The following is a 20,848-nucleotide window of genomic DNA, read 5'->3' on the forward strand; positions in this document are numbered from 1 at the left end:
GTGTCAGTGTTCGTATCTCAGTGCTGAGTTCTGGCTTGAACTTCCTAACCGTCACATTCCAGCGTGGGAAGACCACAGGTACGAGGGTGGTGAAGTGAGAAGTAAAGTCAGAAAGGATGAAAAAGAGAGACGAATGTGAGCAAAGGAGGAGAAAGCTGTGATAGGGAAGGAAAACAAAAACCCACCATGGAGGTTCAACACTACTGGCTACTGCTGTCATTGGTCAGCTGCCATGAACGGATTACAGGTAGTATGTATTTACTCACACTGCACCTTGTGGGGTTGTTTGTGGTTGTATAGCCGTGTGTGTATGTGAGTGTGAGTCTGCTTTGGTGTGCATGTGGATTTGTGTGTATGAATCTGCTGTGGTGGACTGGCCTCTTCTGGGCTCAGACATGTCTCAGCCTGTCCTCTCAGAAATGCTGCAAACAGGAGCCCTCATGCTGCCAGTGATGTAGACATAACATTTGGCTTTCCTAGTTGTGATTAATGGGGTACACCTGTTTATTAAGGGTTTAGGTAAGTGTGTTTCACTCAGGAGGGGCAACAGTAAGTAGGTAATAACACCTTGATCAGGAAAGCGCAAGCCTCTCCAAGGCATTATCCGGTTAGCCAGCACTTTCACAGTCAACACTTAGTCATACAGTCAGGGTAGTCAAAATTTGGTCTGACTAGAGGGTAAAACCACAAAAGATTGTTTTAAAGATGTTTGTCACAGATAAACAAAAAACATTGCCATCTCAAAGCGTTTACATTTGCTATATTAAGCATCATCATCAAGTGTGTGTTTTTATTTTGAAGAAGCAAGAACAATAGCTTGTTTGCAATAAATAAGGGAAGTAACGCAGAATCACATGGATCTCACTTTAAGTAATTTATGACTGCAACGTAGGCTGTCATGAGTGTTTGTCATTATTGATTTTTTTGAAACACAAATCAATATTCAAATCAGATTTTACAATATCGTGAAAATTTTTTGCCAATTAATTAATGATTTTCTGAACAACAACAAAATGTAGTAAATAGTTTAACAAGGTCTCTCAATATTTTTATTATTCTCCTTAATCTTTCCCAAACCTGTGTTTTAGTTGCTTAACAACTAAACCCTGACCTAATGCTGTGCTGAATAATCCCAAGCATCTTCAGAGAGGAGTATTCATGTTTCAGTTTATTGTTCAATGTAAAATTGGAGAGAGTGTCGATTAAGATGAATATTTATTATAATAAGTCGTAAGAATCTTGTAAGTATAACAATATGTTATCTGCATAAAGGCTGATTTTATGATGTGAGGTGCTGCAACAATTGATTCACTGGAGATGAAAAACATAGAAGGTGAGAGTGGGCATCATTGTCTTGTTTCGTTGTGAAGTGTGTAGCTTTGTGAAGTGACTGGAATGTCTTCCTTTTTGCCAGAGGCTGTGAGTGACATCAGTCCATATATAAAGCATTATGAGGGCTTGTCATACAACAGGGAGGATCTTCACAGGAAGCACCTGCGAGCCAGGAGAGCCACACAACCTCAGGAATACACACTGCAGCTGGACTTCACCGCATTCCGCAGGTAACTTCACATTTCTCTAACTGTGGCTATTGTTTCAAAAGCCCTCTTAAACATACACAGTCAGGCTCAATATACAGTTTCTTCTGTTTGAGCACACTCTTTATTCCTGTTCCTAAACCAGTAACACATGTCAACCATTAATTGTCCATATTTGCCTGCTGTTGATAGACCTACATGCCTTCCACTACACTACAAAGCTTTGACCACATCTGTGAGCTGTTTGTGTTTTTGTTTCCTTCAGAACTTTCCGGCTGCAATTGCAACGCAATGCAGCAGCATTTTCCAAAAATTTCAAGGTGGTCAGTGAAAATGGTTCAACATCAGCTGACCTCTCCCACATATATTCAGGAACACTAGAAGGTGGGTATGACAGGGATATCTGGCCCACTAGGCCTGGGAACAGTTTACCTGTGATTCAAGTCTAAGTGAAATTACTGGGATCAAAGCTTTTAATCACCTAATATCAACAGTCATTTATAGTCTTTATGCTGTGAATAAAACATGTGGATAAACATCTGTTTGTGGCAAAACATTCCTGATTATTGAAATTTAAAGAACAAAGTAAAACTTACTGAACTGTGTGGATTGAATGAGAGTCACTTCTTTGCTTTCTCTCTCTTCCCTCATTTGTCACCTCTTGTATCGCTCTGATATCTGAACACTGCCTCTAAACTTTACGTTTCTCTTAGTATCTTTATCTATGTATTCTATCTGTCTGCCTCTGTTTCTCAATTATCTCTTATGTCTGTTCATTTTCACCTCCCTGACCCTGACATGTTATCTCTCTTGACCTGCTCTTGCAGGTGAACATGGTTCAGCCTGCCATGGCTCTGTGTTACAGGGTCAGTTTGAGGGAACCGTCCATACACACAACGGGACTTATCACATAGAGCCAGTACATAGATACACCAGCAGACAAACAGATCACCACTCTATCATCTACCATGAGGATGACATGGGTAAGACTACCTTCCGTTTTCCACTTTTAAAAAAGTTTTCACAAAATGTTGTCTCGGCACACATTTTCAAGTTTCTGTTGGCTCTGTAGCAACTTCTAAATGCCCCAAGTGTCCAGGATTTTAAAAAAGTGTCCAAATGACACCCCATAACCTCCGCTGCTTTTCCTGGATATGTGGTGATGATGGCAAGAGCACAAAAAGAAATTCCTTGCAACAGTAGATCTCCCCCAACAGTTTGACTCACGGGCCTTTTGGAAGTCTTATAGAAAGACAAACAACTGCAGCGCAACGCATCTCTCCCCTGTTACTAATCCTTGTTGATCTTTTCTCATACAGTGTCTGTACAGTATCTGCAGCCTCAAGCTCTAGTACAAACTAAGGTTACTAGGGGTCAGTGAACTGTCCGTCCCCTTAACTCGTAGTAAGAGTGGAGTTACAATGTAACAGCAGAACCTATTTAGGGCTGGGGGGGGGTTGGGAACCTTCCTGGGCACAGGCCAAAGAAAAGATAAACTGAAGATGGTGTGACTTTTGAAGGAGGAGGTGGAGAGATGGGGGCTACAGTAAGGAGGAAGGTATTAGGTTAAAGAGGAGGAGGAGGAGGAGGAGGAAGGGGTACAGTACAATAGCAGAAGAGGGATATGAGTTTCTAAAAGGAGAGAAGAAAAGAAAAGAGGAGCAATCAGAGGATCTTGCAGGCTTTGAAGGCCTTGGAGACAGTTTCTGCGACAATGGATTAAAACAAACTCTTAGTTGGCTTCCCATTATGTCGGCCAATGATTTGGCCAGATGGCAGTCTTCACTGAGAGCTGTCAAAATGTTTTGTGTCAATGTGTATGTGCGTTTCTATCTGCGTGTGTTTCCCTGGTTGTGGCAATATAAGATTATTTCCAAGAAAGCATTTCACTGGAAACAGTGCAGATTGTGCCAAACCCCCCCTGTGTTTGTCCTTAAGTCTACTCAGACTCCGTGGCTGCCTTCCTCCCTATGCCTCCCCCCATTTCTTCAACCCCTTTCACCACTGTAGCAACATTTAACATTAGATAGCCTTAGATGGCCTTAGATTCACAAGCCTGCATATCTGCAGGAAACTGTGAAAGATTTGGCACATGATATTATCAATAAACAATCAAGGCTCCAAGTGGTAAATTAGGACACGAGGGGCTGACATAATGTGCCTACTCCTGTGTGTATTTCCACTTCCTGCAGTTGTCGTCTGGGGGAAACAAAGGTTAAATAAGGAACTTTCTGTCCCCTGGTAGGATGTCATGAAGTATCTCAGATCTGGGACACAGGGCACAGCCCAGGGCTGCCATTCTGTAACAAGTATAGTGTAATGACATCAGGACACCTGGTCACAATCATCACCTGCTTGTTCTGCTTGTAAATCAAACACTTTTGAAAAATGAAGGGCATTATTCTACATATTGAATAGTAAACAGTAACATTAATAGTATGAAGAATGTACTAACAATGTGGACACAGTAGACTGACACAAGCCAAGTATTTCTTATTCATAAACTCAGAGGAGTACATCATTTAAGGGGAACAACAATTTACTTTTTCATGACAAATAGTGAACACTATGTTCCCTAGAGTAATACACATACTTTAAATATCACATATATCATCTCTTAATGTTTAATATCTTAATTGTTGCTTCAAACTGAAAGTGATTTTACTGTCAGGAAGTAGTGTCAGTGACGTGTGGGATCTTTCTGGATTACTAGAACTAATTAATGTTTCACACACATACAAATCTGTCAAATCTTCAGCTTAACAATCATGTAGATCAGTGGTTCTTTTTCTGTCATGTCCCCCTTCAGAAGCTGAAAAAAGTTCATGCCTCCCCACCACACGTAAATGGATTGAATTCTTACAAATCATTAACAATATTGGGGGAGCAACAAATAAAAAAGGAGCCAAGTTCCAAGTTGAATTTGATTGAAATAAAAGAAATGATTCAGGTCAGAATGATAGCATCAGCAAACTCTTGTATTATATGCAAACTCTTGTATTATATTTCCATATATATATATATATATATATATATATATATATATATATATATATGGGTTTAAAGGTTAAAAATTGTTAATGTGTGATTGTGTAGCAAGATTCTGATTATGTGCTGGTGTATTGCAGTATATCATACTGTAACTATATACACTCAAAGCTGGAATGAGATTTGAGAGGCTCTGGCATAAGTTGTTTTTTTTACATTACTCTTAACAATAGAACTAGTTTCCAACAGCTGCTGCTGGGATTGTGAGTCTTGACTGAAATGTGACACTGCTCTTTCATTTGGGTTAATCGTTTTCTTTTCCAGGCAAGACTTTCACTGATAGTTTGGCAGTTTGTAATTGTTATGGAGCGTGATATGTGCACAGGATTCAGAGCACTCTGACCAGATTCAGTCTGACATTTTCTTTGCTTTTAATTGGCAAAAGAAAAAAAAAACCTTTACAACAAAGGCCAGAAGCATTTATCTCCTACGAGAGAGAGAGAGAGCGAGAGAGAGAGAGAGAGAGAGAGAGAGAAAGAGAGAACATGGGCAAGTAAAAAGGTCTGGAAATAATTCTGTCAGTGGGTCGACGCCCGGCATTTAGGCCTCCACATCCACCTCCACCTCCACCCCCATAGCCCACCCAAACTCTACGCTATGTATAGAACGAATTCCAGATTTGTGATTGGCTGGAGGACAATCGTAGGATGGTGTGATCCAATCATGTGTTGCCTGTCCCTCCCTGTAGGCCCATGTCTGATCCAGGGAGATGTTGTACTGGGACAGAGTGTTTCACACGCATGTACATGCATACACGCATGTACATGCACGCACACATGTACATGTACACACTGTGTATTACCCCTTGAAGTTCTTATGGTTCACCAATTAACTGGCAAAACATTGCCTGATTCTGTCACTCTCTCGCTACAGCAATCTGGATTATTATGTCACGTGACTCTACTGTAACTTTTTTTGTCTACATTAATGTAGCTAGAATACGTTAGTCTGTACATTAGAATTAGTCTATAACCACAGGGTTTGTGAATAATCCCACTGAAACCTATTATTTTGATTATTTTACATTATTATGAAACATTTTGCAGCAGTGTACTTTACATTACATTCTTTCCACAATATTCATATGCAGATTCCCCACAGTCCCTGACCATAAACCTAAGAAACTCTGTTGCAATGAATGAAGTCCTTTTGGCTCCTTGCATTTTTGTGGAATTCTGTGTCTTTGCCAGTGCAATAAGATGGGCCAATTTATGCAAATTTAATGACTCCCTTGACTGCAATCCCATCATCATTGCATCAGTCTGAAGGAGGCAGCCATCCCAGAGGTGTTGCAAATCGCAGATGATTTTGTTGTTTTAGTGAAATCAAACCAGCAGCTATCACAGTGTTTTCCACAGGCTGCCCCATGTCTCCCACTCAAGACCACAGTGCTGATTTCCAAATGTGAGTCCTCTATTTATAAAGTGTCTGAGAATGTGAGGGTACTTCTGCCCATGTTAGCTGTTCGACGTGCTGGTCACTAAGGAGCTGATTTCTACGAATTTCTGCAATTTTAGTTTTAAATTGTTGTGTATAAGAAACGGTTGAAATGTCAAGCATAGTTTAAAAAAAGTACTTGTTTCACTCAAGTTTACAGTTTGATGGCCTCAATACCACAACCTGATATGTGTCATTAGTTTATTTTGGCATTGTTCAAATTAATTACTAAGGTCATTAGTTTGACTTTGACACTGAAAAGGACCGTACAGTATGTGAAAAGTGGGTATAGAATAAATAACATGAACTTTTGTGCCTTAAATCCCCAAAATAGTAAACTTAGCCTCCAGGAAACAAACCTATTATCCTTTCTAGACTTGGGTTATAAAGCAATTAATTGTGACCTCTTGCATCTGTTGAGTAAACCAGAGAAGTCACATGACCCAACAGCTTTACCTTTTTTCAATCTTGGAGTCTTACTATGTTTACAAGAACTTGATATTTCAGGAAAGATATCAGGAAACATCAGAATAAAATGTGGTCTCCTGTCTGATAACAACTCTAGCTGCCAAATATTCCCCATATTTTACCAAAGCACATGGGCACTTCTTGAAATTCTAGGCTACTAGGACACCCACTCAGGGCCCTGAAAGAGATTTTATCTATAATTTCCAGCATGTTTCATGGCCCCTGTCCAGCTCTTGAGCCATTGAATCATTCAGCATTTCCTCCCCGATCATTGCTCCTGGTTAAACACACACACACCGCACACATTTACAATAATCATTTCAGCACAAACAAATAATTTTCCAAGAGCCCTGGTCCACAACACGGACATGTTTATTTGTGAGCTTATCTTACACAATGTCCTGTTTGCTCCAAGAAATGAGCAGTAGTGGGTTGAACCAAACCTCGTGTTTAATCTCAGTTCAATTACTCATTATGATTGGAGAACACTGTTTTATTTGGGACATTGTACACCCACATTAAAATGAGTCATTGACAGAAAATAAAAGGTTCACTAACTGAATGTTCATGTTCAAGGTCAAAGTAACTAGTGACAGTGTTTGCTTGTGTGTGTGTCTATGTGTGTGTGTGTGTGTGTGTGTTTCACCCTGCATCTGTGTGTGTGTGTGTTTGACTGAAGGAGAGACAGAAGACAAAGTAGGTGAGACAAAAGAGGAGACAGAAGAGTTGTAATGCAGAAGTAATATGTACATCAAAATATCCACATCTATACTTTTATACTGTACGTGTATCAACATGTCTGGTTTGTTTTTGTGTAGTCCTACCGTCTATGAGAACTGGCCCTGATGGATTCTGTGGTGCAGAACATCTAAACCTCCTCACTCAAAGCCTCAGAACCAAGGAGGTAGGACAGTCCAGACATCACCTCAGTGAATAAAACACTTACACACACTCTGCCTTACTTTCTTCTTCTGTCCTCACCCTTGAAATTTCCTCCTCCACAATACTATTTATAGCCTATTAACTCCAAACCCAGAGACATTTGTCGGAGGGAATTCACCAGTGTGTCTGATTCATCTGTTATAACTGACCTTATTTATGAGCGCATTCATTCATTCTGTCACTTTATTTACCCTGTTGAGTCACCAAGAACCAATTACATGATTTACTTCAACAACAGCATCAGAATAAAGTGGAAGATACAGAAAACAGTGAGTTAAGAAAGCTGAAAGCTGCTTCTTTACAGGCCTAAATTTAATGTATTTACAGTAGCTACTGCAGATCCAAACCCACCAGATGACCTTGACTGTGTTGTGAAGAAATTATAAAACCAGGAATAATGGAAACATCTGCCAAATCTATTTAGCTAATCTCACCCTTGGGTACCCTATTTATTGTCAACCTTTGACCGACTGGGTGGTGGTCCCAATGTTCATTGTCAACAATGGATGTCGGATCCATTTTTAACAACATGCCTGCTGGTGGAGATCATTTCCACAGTTTGGTCATGAAATGGACTGAACAGATGTTCCCAGTGGAGCCAAGTTGTGTTCCTGCAGTTACACGTCCCTTCTCCCACTTGGACATGCAACATCCCAGTTATACTCCAGGTTAAAGTGACATCATGTTTTGATCTGATACAAATATCCGGAGGGCTTCATGAATTTACAAAGACAAATTTACAAAGTGTTCACTAATTCTGAGGAGAGGTTCAAGTACATGCTGGTGATTTAGCAGGCTATGTCATGATTCATGACAGATGACCAGTCTACCCTTAAAATCTGTTAATGTGTAATTCTTCCTTTTTTTGTGTCCCTGCAATTTCATCCACAGGAGGCACTAGCAAGCCGGTTGAGGAGAACAGTGGACGAGTCAAAGACCAGCTGCCTGCTCCACCTCCATGCTGACCACCTCTACTACAAGAGGTTCAAGTCTGTTGAAGCTGTTGTGGCTCAGGTGACCAGTTCAAATCTCTTGTCTTTAAATATTTATTTTGGTTACACTTTGACAAGACATAATATTTTATATGTGATACACACTTTAACAGCAAGTTTTCTTAACCATGCTGTCTTCTTAGTTAAGGAGTTAAGTATCAATGCTTCTGCCAGTAGTCAACAGGGTTAAGCAACACAAAAAACCTGAAATGCCTGTCTTAGCTAAAAATAGAGCTCACTGGGTTTTAAAGTTCTGATTCTTTGCCCTATTTTTCTCGACACAATGTGACAAGCTCAGATGCTGCTGGTACCTGAGCTGCCTGATGTTTCAGGCGTCAGAGAACACAGTGTACAACGGAGCATTTATAATGTAATGGAACATCCAGCCGGAGCATCAAAACACAACAGGATTTCCTTGACGGTTGGCTAAGCTAAGCGCATTCTTTGTTTGCAAACCTGTCCCTGAATCCAGTGTCCTGGATTTTGGGTACATGGTGCTGCAATCAAAGTTCACCTGATGTAATTGTCCTAAAATCTTATCTTAACTAGTGAAACTATGTGCCAGCAGTGTTAGATTAATTCACTTGTTTCCCAAATGAAATGGAATAGATTTCAAAATGTATCAAGTGTAATTTGGCTCTAGTGATATTTCTTATTTTGTCTTGTTTCAAAATACTGACCAAGAAAAAAAAGGATCTTGAATACTGAATTTAAATGTATTTGATGCTGAATTTTCCTTTATTTAACTGATCTAATACGAGCAGTCTGTTAATCTCAGATTAAAGGAGCATTTTGCTGGACCAAGGCAAGTATTTTGAACATGACTCAAATGTTGCTTTTTTTGGCTGGTTTTCTTATTATGACCAACATCTAATGACTAAAATGACATGAGAGCAAAATAATTAGTTTTGATGTAGTGCTAATGGTTATTTACCATTGAGATGGTCAACAATACTAAATAAAGGACCATACTGTTGCTGCTGTGAGGCTGAATAAAGGGCCATATGCCAGGGCCTGCACAGACACATACAGCCGGCATGGCATTTCACTTGGCAGCAGTAGGGAGGAGGTTGAGAACCTTCTTGCTTTCTGCGAACACGGTGGCACATGGATTGGAAACATTACGCCAGTACACATGGTAGAACAAGGAGGACCAATCACCTCCTGTTCTTCCCCTCAGCTGCACCCAGCAGGTCCAGTATGTACCTTCAGTATAAAGTAACAACTCTACAAGTGCCATGCCACAGACCAGCTACAGATGTAGTAGCATAGATGGAAGAAGTTTTCTAATAAAATTACAAAATTGCAGTAGCACAACCTGATGTGTTGAATGACCTCGCTCTTGTGTGTAATGCACTCTGTGAACTCTGAGGTATTACATTTTTAAATGTCAAACATTTTTAAATCTCTTGTCCTGCACTCTTGACCTTTGACCTTATTGGAGCAGCAACATTTCTGCAACAGCCTCAGAGCTTCACTGAGGAGGAGCCACTGGGTGAGAAACCATTAGTTTGACTTTCAGAAGAATTTATTTTTTCAAGTTGGACATAAACCTGAATTACAGATGCAAGGTTGATGAAAAACAATGGGCTTTTGATTTTCTGGTTTAAATTTATCTTGGTTTTAGTGTTGGCTGACCTGCAGTGAACTCAGATTTGAGTGACATACTAGGTTAAAAGCATCTTGCCGGCTGGCGTGCCTGTATTGCCTCAGAAGTAAGAAAGATCAGAACAGTGACTGAGTGAGTGTCTGTCTGTGTTGAAGTTTCTCTCTCTGAACAAAAGCGCTTGGGGTCAGAGGTCACATGAGATGCTATCTTGATATTGAGTTTAGCCACAGACTGATATGTGAATCCAGTGACAAAACTTAAACATAATTACCTTTGTAACATCCTCTAAATTAAAACCAATAAACAGCATTTATTATTACATTCCAGAATTCATGCGAAATTATAACAAGACAGATGTTTATTTTGATCGAATAATTATAGTTTCATGTTCTCTGCATCAGATCCAGGTTCCGTTTGGAACAAGATGCACTTTCATTTATGTGTTTTCTGTTGTGAAGTCTGTTTCCCATCTCTGCTTTTTTAATTAAATATCTTTGTGGTCAAAGCAAGGTCAGTTAATGAGTGAGTAAGTCTATCCTTAGATGTGTTTTGTGGCCAATCTGTTATTCTCTCTGACCTTCCTCCTGCTGCCCATCCTCTCATCACGTCCCCTAACCCTTCTCAGATTCTTTCCACGTGAAAAACACATACACTTGTTGTTGTTGTCCCTGGTTCAGTGCCAGACCTTTGTTGCACTGGGTGAGGAAAATATACTGTAAGTGATGCTGTGATGTGATCTTTGAGTGTAAATAGACAAAATACTGTTGTCAGTCACTGCTGACCTGGTTTTAGTGTCTCCTGCGTCCAACATGTCAATATTTACATTTATGGCAAGAGCTTTACTGTATGCTCAGCTCCTGCTGTAGACTCAGACCTTCACATGTGACTGGTTTGCACGTGCCTCTCTAAGTGTGTGTTACCGGCTGTGGCACCCACACTGAAAACACCCTGTGGATAACTTCACTTTACAGATTAGCTCACATGGCCCAGTTATGAATCATGATCCAAACTTGGTCATGGATGTTTGCGTCTGAATTGTTGTGTTTGAATCTGCTTAATGTATTGAACAGGTGGGGTAGTTCCGAGATGAAACCAAGCATGTTGTCAAAAGGATAAAATGATAAATGCTGTGAAATACTGTTTTGTGTTTGTCCTTCTGGTGCCAACCTCTACGGTGACCCTGAGAGCTCAACGCACTGCAACTGGAGACACCATCTGTGCTACTTTGGGCGGGGGTGATGCTGCTCAAAGTTGAGCTAAGCAGACACTATTCTGATTATTATTCTGATTATTATTGCACACACCCTCTAGACTATGCCACCCAGGAATTTCACAAATAAATGTGTGACAAATAAATCCTTGAATTATGAATCTTGAAAATAGAGGAATTCACTGCAAATACAGACAACACAACCAAATACAGAAAATGAACCATTAATAAGTCACAAATGAGCCACAAACCATGGCAACAACATGTGTGTCCGGGCATCTTCATCAGTTTTTAGTGTCCCCTGGCAACTTCAAGTTCCAGTTCATTCTGCGCAACTTGCAATGTTTCTGTTTTTGGTTGTGTTCTCAGTATTAGCAGTGTGTTTTGTTGTACTGTATATGTGTTGTCTAATTGAAGAAGATATTATGTTCTTCATTTCCTTGTGTTTTGTCTAGTCGCATGTGTTTTCAAGATGCAGTGTGTTGAGCTCTCAGGGTCACGTAAATCTCACCCACCCAGCACCTACTACTAAAAGATCAGAAAAAGGAGATGTTATTGACTGTTTTCTCACATAAATGTATGTTTTTCTCAGGTTGCCTCCTACATACGAGCTGTGAATGACATCTACGACAATGTGGACTTTGATGGCATCAAGTTGATCAACTTTGAAGTGAAATCTCTCAGAGTAAGATCCCTCTGCAGTCAAACAACGACACAACTGCTCCAAATCTTAGAGTGACGCACTTCAGATGCTGGTCTCTGATAAATCCATACAACCAGTAAACCTGGTTTTCACACATTTAATTCACAAACATGTCACAACCTCCTTTTTAAAATGATATTGAAGGTTTTGGAAAGAGCCTTTGATTGAGATAATTCGGTTAGTGCATCAGTTTTTGGTGGTGCCTATATGTCTTCTTCTACCAGTTAGACTCTGGGACAGAGCCTCAGCCCCAAAATGACCTAAAATGACTTAAATACAAAGCTAACATTCTTAGAGTTGTGGAGGAGTGTATAATTATTTGTATCCTTGTATGTCAAGTGAGCTCCTTCACAGATATTTGATGCAACAGTGTGTCTGCCTGTCTCTCTCCAGGTGATGACGGAGGAGGATAAAAACGATCCTCTGTATCCTCTGTACATTGGGCCTGAGAAACTGTTGAGTCTGTACTCCGAGAACAACTGGGGCAACTTCTGTCTGTCCTATCTGCTCACCAACAGAGACTACAGCGGAGTGCTGGGGCTTGCCTGGGAGGGCAAGGCTGGTGAGTCAGACTCATTGTGACACATGTGCACAGTAATCACAAACACATGTGCTCACACAAGTAACACACATACATATAGAGTGGATCAGCGATTTGCACATTTGTCTCAGAGGTCTGAGTTCCTACAATCAATAAGTTGTCCTCAAAGTTTTGGCTTCCCCACACTCAAAATACATGTATGTAAGGTATTAGGAATACTGCTATTGCCCTGTACTTGTGGTCCAGGTGATGCACTGCTTGGAAGACAATGCCATACAACAGCAGGTTGATTAAGAAAAGTGGTCACACACTTGAACTGCTCCCTTGTTATTTAATTACTTAGTAAAGCTTCAGTTTGACATATTGACACTCTATGTCTCTGTCAAGATGTCTTATTATGTACGTATCATTTAAAAACAAATACACAATGTGCAGCCAGACATTTTTCAATTTCAACTCACGTACAAAATGGTGCACAAGGCATCTAGAATACCTTCATTTGGTGGAATGATGTAGCCATAAAATACATGGAAATTTTACAGCGTAAACATCACATAGCTTCAAGAGCTCAAACAAGCTGATACAGAGAATACGTGGTATGGTCAGACATAGATCATTTTAACAACCTTAAATGTTAGTGGGTTAGAGGGTAGTGAATACCTGACCAAAACCTTAACCTAAACTTAACTTGAACCTAACCTTTGTCAAAATAACTTACCTTACCTTTAACAAAGATATTTTAACAAAAAAAACCCCAAAACCTTAGAAACCCATGGTGTATTTTCATTGTTATTTATTGAAAAAAGAGCATTGTTAAAAAAAAATAGGGTCATTACTATTTGTAGGATGATATGACAGAGTTAATGGACATTAGAATACATTGAGTAAGTTAGACATAAGTTAGTAACTTACACTTAGTAAGTTTAAAAAAGAGCTTAAAAACTATTTATTGAACAAATATATAAATGCATGATCAGAAAGCCACATTGTCATTAGTATGATTGATGTCAAATGTGTATTGTAAAAAGGGTAGGCAGATAGGCTTCAGCCTGCACCCGTTTTGGACTGCAGAAACCTTTATGCTGTACGATTGTCTTGTATTATTTTCAACTGTGGTATTTGAGTAATTGCCTTTCTTTTTATACATATATTTTCTTGCCTTATTGTCTCTATTATTGATTGCAGAACAAAATAAATTTCGAATTTCACTTGAACAGATTAATGATGCTACAAATAAAAAATAAGAGACAAATTAGAAAGTTTGTGTTGAGAACATATGGCAGCCTGAACAGAAACTGATCCGAGTCTGTCCATTTTGAAAAGTAGGAAACTTGGAAAGTGAAATAATATTTTCCTGCTCTCCCTCTCTGCCTGAGTCTTTGCATGGATCTCTGTTGATCTATCAAAGCGCAGCTCCTTCTTCCAGGAATCCCTGGCGTTCATATGACACAAGCTCACCAGAGGCCACGTTCAACACTCCTACACACACTCACAGTTTCCAGATCAGTGTGAATTATTTGACCCATGAAGGAGGTGAATCAGGGGTAATGTATTGTTGGATGTGATGGATGAATTCAGCTGCACTGACATGGATGATGAAAAGAAGACTTTGGAGAAAAGTAACAAAAGTCCATAAAGTAAAGTGAAACTTGAACATTTAGCATGTGTAAAAACTGGCACAGAAATTAGAGTGAGTTAGTCAGTAGCCTCCCTTGGTTTTCCTCGATCAAATGATGTTGTGGCACACAGTCACACCTCCCATTTCAGGCCTGTTATTCAAGCAGGGTTTTGGTTTGAGAAACCAAAAGCAAAACGTGAGTGAACTCCCCAATGAGCAATCCTTGGTGATTTGCATGTAAAGCTGCCTTACCATCTTCTGTTAGGGTGAAATCATTAGGAAATGTCATTAACGGACATTATGGACATGTTTTCTTTTTTCATTTTACTTTAATTATTTACAGACAAAATCAAAATCACATATCACATTTACAAAAATTTACACAAAAAAGCAAATGAATCAGACCCTTTTGCTGAGAATGAAGCAATGACATTTCTTTTTGTTCTCCTTTAAAAGTAATAATTTGCATTATGCTCTTATGAACTCACTTTACATTACATTTACAATTAATTTACAATTCAGTAACCAAAATTACAATTCATGTTTCATTCCTAGATGAAAGGAAGTGGGAACATGTATTACTGCAAAATGTCAGTTACAATATAATGCCACTGATGCCACAGTGTGCTAAGATAAGGGATTTATTTAAGCAGTCTGCAGGTGATGATGAGGACAGTGGCGAAGAGGCAGAAACATTAAAGAGGAGTGAGCAGGGAGCAGGTGCTTGGTCATGCTTACATGTTGAACTAGCTAAATGAACTCACTAAAAAACAAAATGTTTTTGTTAACCTTGCAGGTTTGACCATTTCCACGGTTTAACTAGTCAGACTCAGTGCACAAACGTTTAGAGAAGTTACCTCTAAATTTCTCTAAAGTGTTAAAATGGTCATCAACCTCAACTATAAATGGGTAAAATAAACATGTAAATTTGATAATTTTCTTCTAGACTACTCATCAATTCAGCAAACTGATGGTAGATCATCCATGTACAGACTAAACAAGAGTGGGCCTAGAATAGACCCTGGGACACCGGTAAAAGACTTGATAAAAGCTGAGTGTTGATGGTATACCCTCACACATTGGGTTCTGTCTGCCAGGTATGATTTCCTAAAGTTAAGTGCAATAGAGGAGAAGTAAACCTGGAGAGCTTAGCTATAAGAACATTATGGTTAATGGTCTCAAAGGCTTTCTGTAGATCCAAAAATACAGCTCCAACAACACCACCCTATCACTGATTTAATGTTTTCTACAAAGTATCAGTTGGCCATCTCAGTGGAGTATTTTGCTCTAAAGCCAAACTGCATAGGGTATTGGGAGATGGGGCTGTTTCTCAGTTCCTTAATTACTTTGTTTCTTAACATAATACATTTACGTTTATCATGCTCTAATTTAGATTTAAGAGCCTGTTTTATATGCATGGTCACATTGTTTCATTAATCTCTATACATCTGAGTTCAACCAGGGCAGGCTATTCTTCTGTCTTTTCTTGGTCTTGGCTTTTTTAGTAAGTTCATCAATTGCGTTCTTAATTGTGGTTAGTAATATATCGTTGTCTGCCTCTGCATCTACCCCAGACAATAGTTTATTCCAGTCTGTTTTACTTTAATGCAGTTTTCTAGTTCACTTTTATGGATTATGTTCAGGCTGTTTGGAAGTAGAAAAATTAAACCGCTTCTTAGTCAGCATCCCACCTTGTCATAAGTGTCAAGTTGTAATCAGACAGTCCAGTTATCATATTAAACGTCTTGATGATTCTTTGAGATTTATTACTGAAAATCAAGTCAATCTGAGTTTTTGAGGAATTAATTATTCTAGTTGGACCTTTGACTAGCTGGGTTAAGTCTAGACTAGATGAGATCTTTTAACCTTTAAGTTTTTTCTATTTGATTTATCATCCCAGTTGATGTTAAAATCTCCCATCAGAAGAATCTCTTTCCTAGGATCACATTCCTTGAGTATACTCTGCAGTTGTTCATAAAACACACTGTTGGCAGAAGGAGGACTGTGTATTAAAAAAAGGAGGAAGCAAATTTGAGGTGACAAGATTACATTTAGCCCAATATATTCCAGATTGTTTCATGATGGCCACTATATTCATTCACATTTGAAAGAATATCTTATATATATCATCACTCCACCACCTTTCCCTCAGCCCTATCTCTCCTAAAGATATTGTAGGTAGGTCCAGTGACAGACTCTCTGTGTGTAGTATTATTGTTGTGTTGGAGGAAGTTGGACACATATGTTGGACTTGTGGTAGGAGGTTCTTCCTGCTTGTTTCTATGACATTGTCTCATACGCAGATTTTGATAAAACTGATGGGCGTGAGGACAGACCACCACAATGACATGTGATAAGGGAGCAATGAACCTTTGAAACACACACACACACATAGGACACACACACACACACACACACACACCACTCCCAGACGTCTTAGTCAGGATCGGTGACTGCATTCCACAGCATGATCGCCATGGTGACATGTCACGTGAGGAACACACACACACACATACACACACACACAGTGGATTCAGTGACATTGTTGGGACTTTTCAGTCTCATGTGACCGCCCTGAAGAATGAGCAGACTAGTAATGTGGATAATGTTTGGCCGCTCAAGCTGAGTATCTCTATAACTCACTTCCACCAGTTTATTAGTGGTCTTGGGTAATAGAAGGCCTTTGACCATGGGACCATAAACTCAAAGACCCAGATGCCACGATAGCTACAGCAGACACACACACATGCTCACGCACAGCCGCCATCAATCACTTGGAGCTCCACCTCTAACTCTCCAAGTTGTGTGTTCATACTTCAGTGGCGGATGGGGGGGTTGGGGCCTAAACATCTTGTGCCACGCAAGCTTTCTCACCAGTAAATTCCTTCTTCTCCTGAGACTAATTGAGCAACAGATTAATTAAGTAAAATACGTAATTTTCTATACAATATGTTTGGTATTGTTTTCTTAGTTTGCTGGCTGCAATGTGGTAGTGTCATTATCCTTTTGGGAGTATACACTCATAATTGATTTTTATTTAACCTTTTATCTTTAACTGTTCTGCCCATGGGGTGCTACTATTAAGTCTTTCACTGACTGATAGCACTGTGGAAAGTTAGTTAGAGTTTGGATAGATTAGACTTGCATCTTACTGGCGATTGTAGTAATTTAAAAAAGAACTTTACCTGTCGTAAAAATAATCCAGGAACAATGCACGGCGGAGTATGCAACTGAAACCTTAAAAAATGGTGTCCCTACCTTTACAATAATACAATAAAAGTCCAACAATGTAATAAATCTTTAAAAACTGTATGCCCCAACTCATTGCAAGGGTCTAATAAGCAAAAGTAGTAGTTGTTTGAATTCAGGCAAACAATCCCCAAAAAGGGGGTATGTTGTGTTCAAAAGAGAACTCCACCAATTTACTATTGCACTCTTGTAACATTGTCAGACTCATAATGGACAGTTAAAAAAGGATCAAAATTGATGAAGCAGAACCAAAGATATCATCTTTTTTATTCCACACATTCTTCTTCCTTGTCAAAACCTGGAGCCTACATTGCCCACAATACAACTCGGCCGCTGACAGTTTCATCAGAGATTCGAGTGTGTTATGTTGGTAGTTGCTAATGTAGCCTCGAGCCGCTAGCCTCAAGCAGAGATGAGGAGCGGTCTACAGAGGTCTGGTGAGTCCTTTTTACCCCTTGATGTTTTCATTTTTAAACATTCTTAAGACACTGACATAACTTGAGGCAATTTATTAGGCTTTGCACAGCTGCCTCTGAAGCCACAAAAGGGGGTTAAGGACTTTGATGTGTCAAGTCAATGAGTTCCCCTTTAAGGTCATGGAGAGTCTAGGATCGCAAAGGGTAGGTCAACACAGACAGCCGGCAGACGTCATTTTGTGGTGTTCAGAGGTTCAGACTAAACCAGCACAATCGTAACAAACATGTTTGATTTTTATGAATAGAATCCGGATAATTCTGTCTGTGATCCTGTAGTTTGAGCTATCAGCGTGTAATGGTTGTCTTCTAGTATCTTCCTGGATGTATTAAAAACCACAGACCAGAACATCAAAACATGAAAAGACTGACACACACACACACACACACACACACACACACACTCCAGGTGTCACTTTGTTGACAGAGAAACATAGTTGAAGAGTTCTCTCTTAAAGGTCCAGTGTATAACATTTAGAAGGAGCTATTGGCAGAAATGGAATATAATATTTATTAGGAAGTTTATTTTCATTAGTGTATAATCACCTGAAAATAAGAATCATTGTGTTTTTTTTATTTCCTTAGAATAAGCTGTTTATAACTTTAGAGGGAGTTACCATGTTGCACCACCATGTTTCTACAGTAGCCCAGAACGAACAAACCAAACCGTGGCTCTAGACAGGGCTGTTCATGTTTTTTGCGAGTTTCGCGGCCACCATAGTTTCTCCTACACGCTTGGAAGGGGAGGGTGATGCGAGCAGTATTCAAATGGTTGCAAACTGCAATTTCACCGCTAGATGCCACTAAATCCTACACACTGCTCCTTTAAGGAAGGATGTCTGTAGTGACAGTGTGGAGAGCCAGAGGAGCACCAGTCATCTGTAGCCTGACCTTCCCTGTCAGACCAAACATATTTTTAATGCTTTAGAAGCAAAACCTGAAAATTATCAGGAATCCAGCTCGGCACCAGAACATGCTACATAGTCCAGGGCTCATTGCACTTCTTCATTGGCATTCTTTTTTATTTTAGCCATTAATTATGATACTGTGTAATTCACCAGGTTCATTTTGGCGAAGCAGTGACTTTGTGATAAAGCTTTATACATCAAAGTCTGTTAGATTGAGCTAAACAATCAGACAGATTAGACAGTCCATCTCAGCCAATTTGAGGGAAAGCAAAGATGAACTATAAAGTTATTACCCAAGCTGTCCATTGTAAACATCCATGAGATTGTGATTCACATTTTACATTGACTTTTGTTTCCACCTCTAAATAAGTGGTTTAGAAATTACCGTTAAATTGGAGAATTGTAGGTCATCTGGCCGATCAACTTGACATTCTTGTTACTTGTGAAGTTGCTGCCAGATCTAAGTTAACACCAAACACTAAAACACTAAAAATACCAAAAATAAGTCCCAGGTTGAATAAGACCTGTGAGGCATTCCAGTCGGTCTTTTGTTTACAGCAATGAAAAGGTCAAATTGGTCTCACAATATGGTGAATAAGTTGTATTCACATGCAATGTGGAATTCATTGAACTCTGGAGACAAAGAGAGCAGTAATGGAAAGTCAGCGAATGCAGTTACATTACTTTTGTAACAGTACTTTTGGCTGACTGCCAGAGTAGAGCCACTGTTTTCTGAGAACCTTGGTCGGTGTTACTAGAAACGCTCGCTGTGTTTGTTTTTGCTGTTAAAGGTGTTATTAGGACACTCGGACTCCCCCTGGATGTTTATTTAAGAAAAGACTTCCTCTTTACTATTGTTTGTTTGTTCATATTAAACCATGTGAAAGTGTTTATGCCATAAAAGGAGTGCCTCAGTGTATGTGTGTACCTGCATATGTTTGTCTATGATGTTAATTGTTACAGTATGATAAACTATTTCTGTGTGTGGGTGTGTGTGTGTGTGTGTGTGTTTCCTCCTAATGGTGAGTGTGTGAATTATGCACAAGTGATCCGGAGGATTGTTTGTTTCTCTGGACTGTGTTTGTCCAGCAGGTTAATAATAGGAGTCTTTCAGTATGGCTCCTTTCTGTGGCCAAGATGAGAAGGAGGAGGGGACAAAATCACAGCCAATCTCTGCTCATGCTGCCAAAAACCACAGCACAGGCCTCCAAAGTAAGCTCTTTCTAGGAAACCCAGTTCCTTGAATAGCCCATCAGGGGGGCCTTTTTAGGTCAAAAGCGGGGAATGCTAAAGAAATGCATCCAGAATTCTTGATTAAAATAGCTGGGGGAGTCTTGTTTGGCAGTTTGTGGATATGAAACTGCTCTTTTTTTACTTTCAGCAGTGAGGAGTACAGTTAATAATGACAAGTCCTCGCATTTTTTCTGGGTTTTCTCCTAAAGCTTAAACATTTCAGTGTGCACTCTCATTTCTGGCAAAAGCTATCATGTCATATCAAAGACCAAGGGATAAAATTGTCTCGGGTTACTATATGTCACTGGCAGGCTGCTTCACCTGACATATGATGGCAGTGTAACCATATTGCCTTTGCTCCTAACCACCACAGTACCCTCATTGTTTCTACAACAGCAGAGATAAGGGGCACTTTTGTTTTTGTTTTTCAACCTCTAACTGTCCCTCACCATTCCCGGATGTCACAGTTACGCCCAATGTATAACAAAAACAAGGTGGGAGATCCAGATGCCCGCGACTGGTTCCCACAGTCCTAAACGACACCAAGTGAACTCAGATTTCTCTGAAATGGGCGCTGAATGTCTTTAACAGACGTGCACCTCACATGCCTCACCCCTCAAAATGTTACCACATTGTGTAAGAGGCCTTACATAAAATTCATGTGACTGCATGGGGAGTGCTGAGACCTCCAACCACACATGGGCTCAAATGGAGGGAACCAATGAAGAGAAAGGATTGACACGTGGAAATTACTCCTACAGTAGCTGTAGTAGTAGTAATATCACAAATTGCAATTTGCCTCAAGGGGCTTTACAATCTGTACAGCATACAACGACCTCTGTCCTTAGACCCTCAATTCAAATTTCGAGAAAACTCCCC

The 20,848-nt window shown here is 39.7% G+C and overlaps 1 protein-coding gene across 2 annotated transcripts in view; it reads left to right on the forward strand.

The window, feature by feature from the left end:
- Nucleotides 1-20,848, forward strand: part of si:ch1073-396h14.1 (disintegrin and metalloproteinase domain-containing protein 10) — a 34,495-nt gene continuing 13,647 nt past the window's right edge. Inside the window, exons 1-8 of one of the 2 annotated variants that reach the window (XM_044199592.1) lie at nt 1-250; nt 1,415-1,562; nt 1,804-1,922; nt 2,366-2,521; nt 7,310-7,395; nt 8,325-8,447; nt 11,837-11,929; nt 12,341-12,509. In XM_044199592.1, coding sequence (XP_044055527.1) covers nt 187-250; nt 1,415-1,562; nt 1,804-1,922; nt 2,366-2,521; nt 7,310-7,395; nt 8,325-8,447; nt 11,837-11,929; nt 12,341-12,509 — 958 coding nt within the window. In that variant the 5' untranslated portion in view covers nt 1-186. The remainder of the gene's footprint in view (nt 251-1,414; nt 1,563-1,803; nt 1,923-2,365; nt 2,522-7,309; nt 7,396-8,324; nt 8,448-11,836; nt 11,930-12,340; nt 12,510-20,848) is intronic. The other variant, XM_044199593.1, reaches the window with a different exon arrangement.

This window comes from Siniperca chuatsi, linkage group LG6 (genome assembly GCF_020085105.1).
Source record: "Siniperca chuatsi isolate FFG_IHB_CAS linkage group LG6, ASM2008510v1, whole genome shotgun sequence".
NCBI classification, from domain to species: domain Eukaryota; kingdom Metazoa; phylum Chordata; class Actinopteri; order Centrarchiformes; family Sinipercidae; genus Siniperca; species Siniperca chuatsi.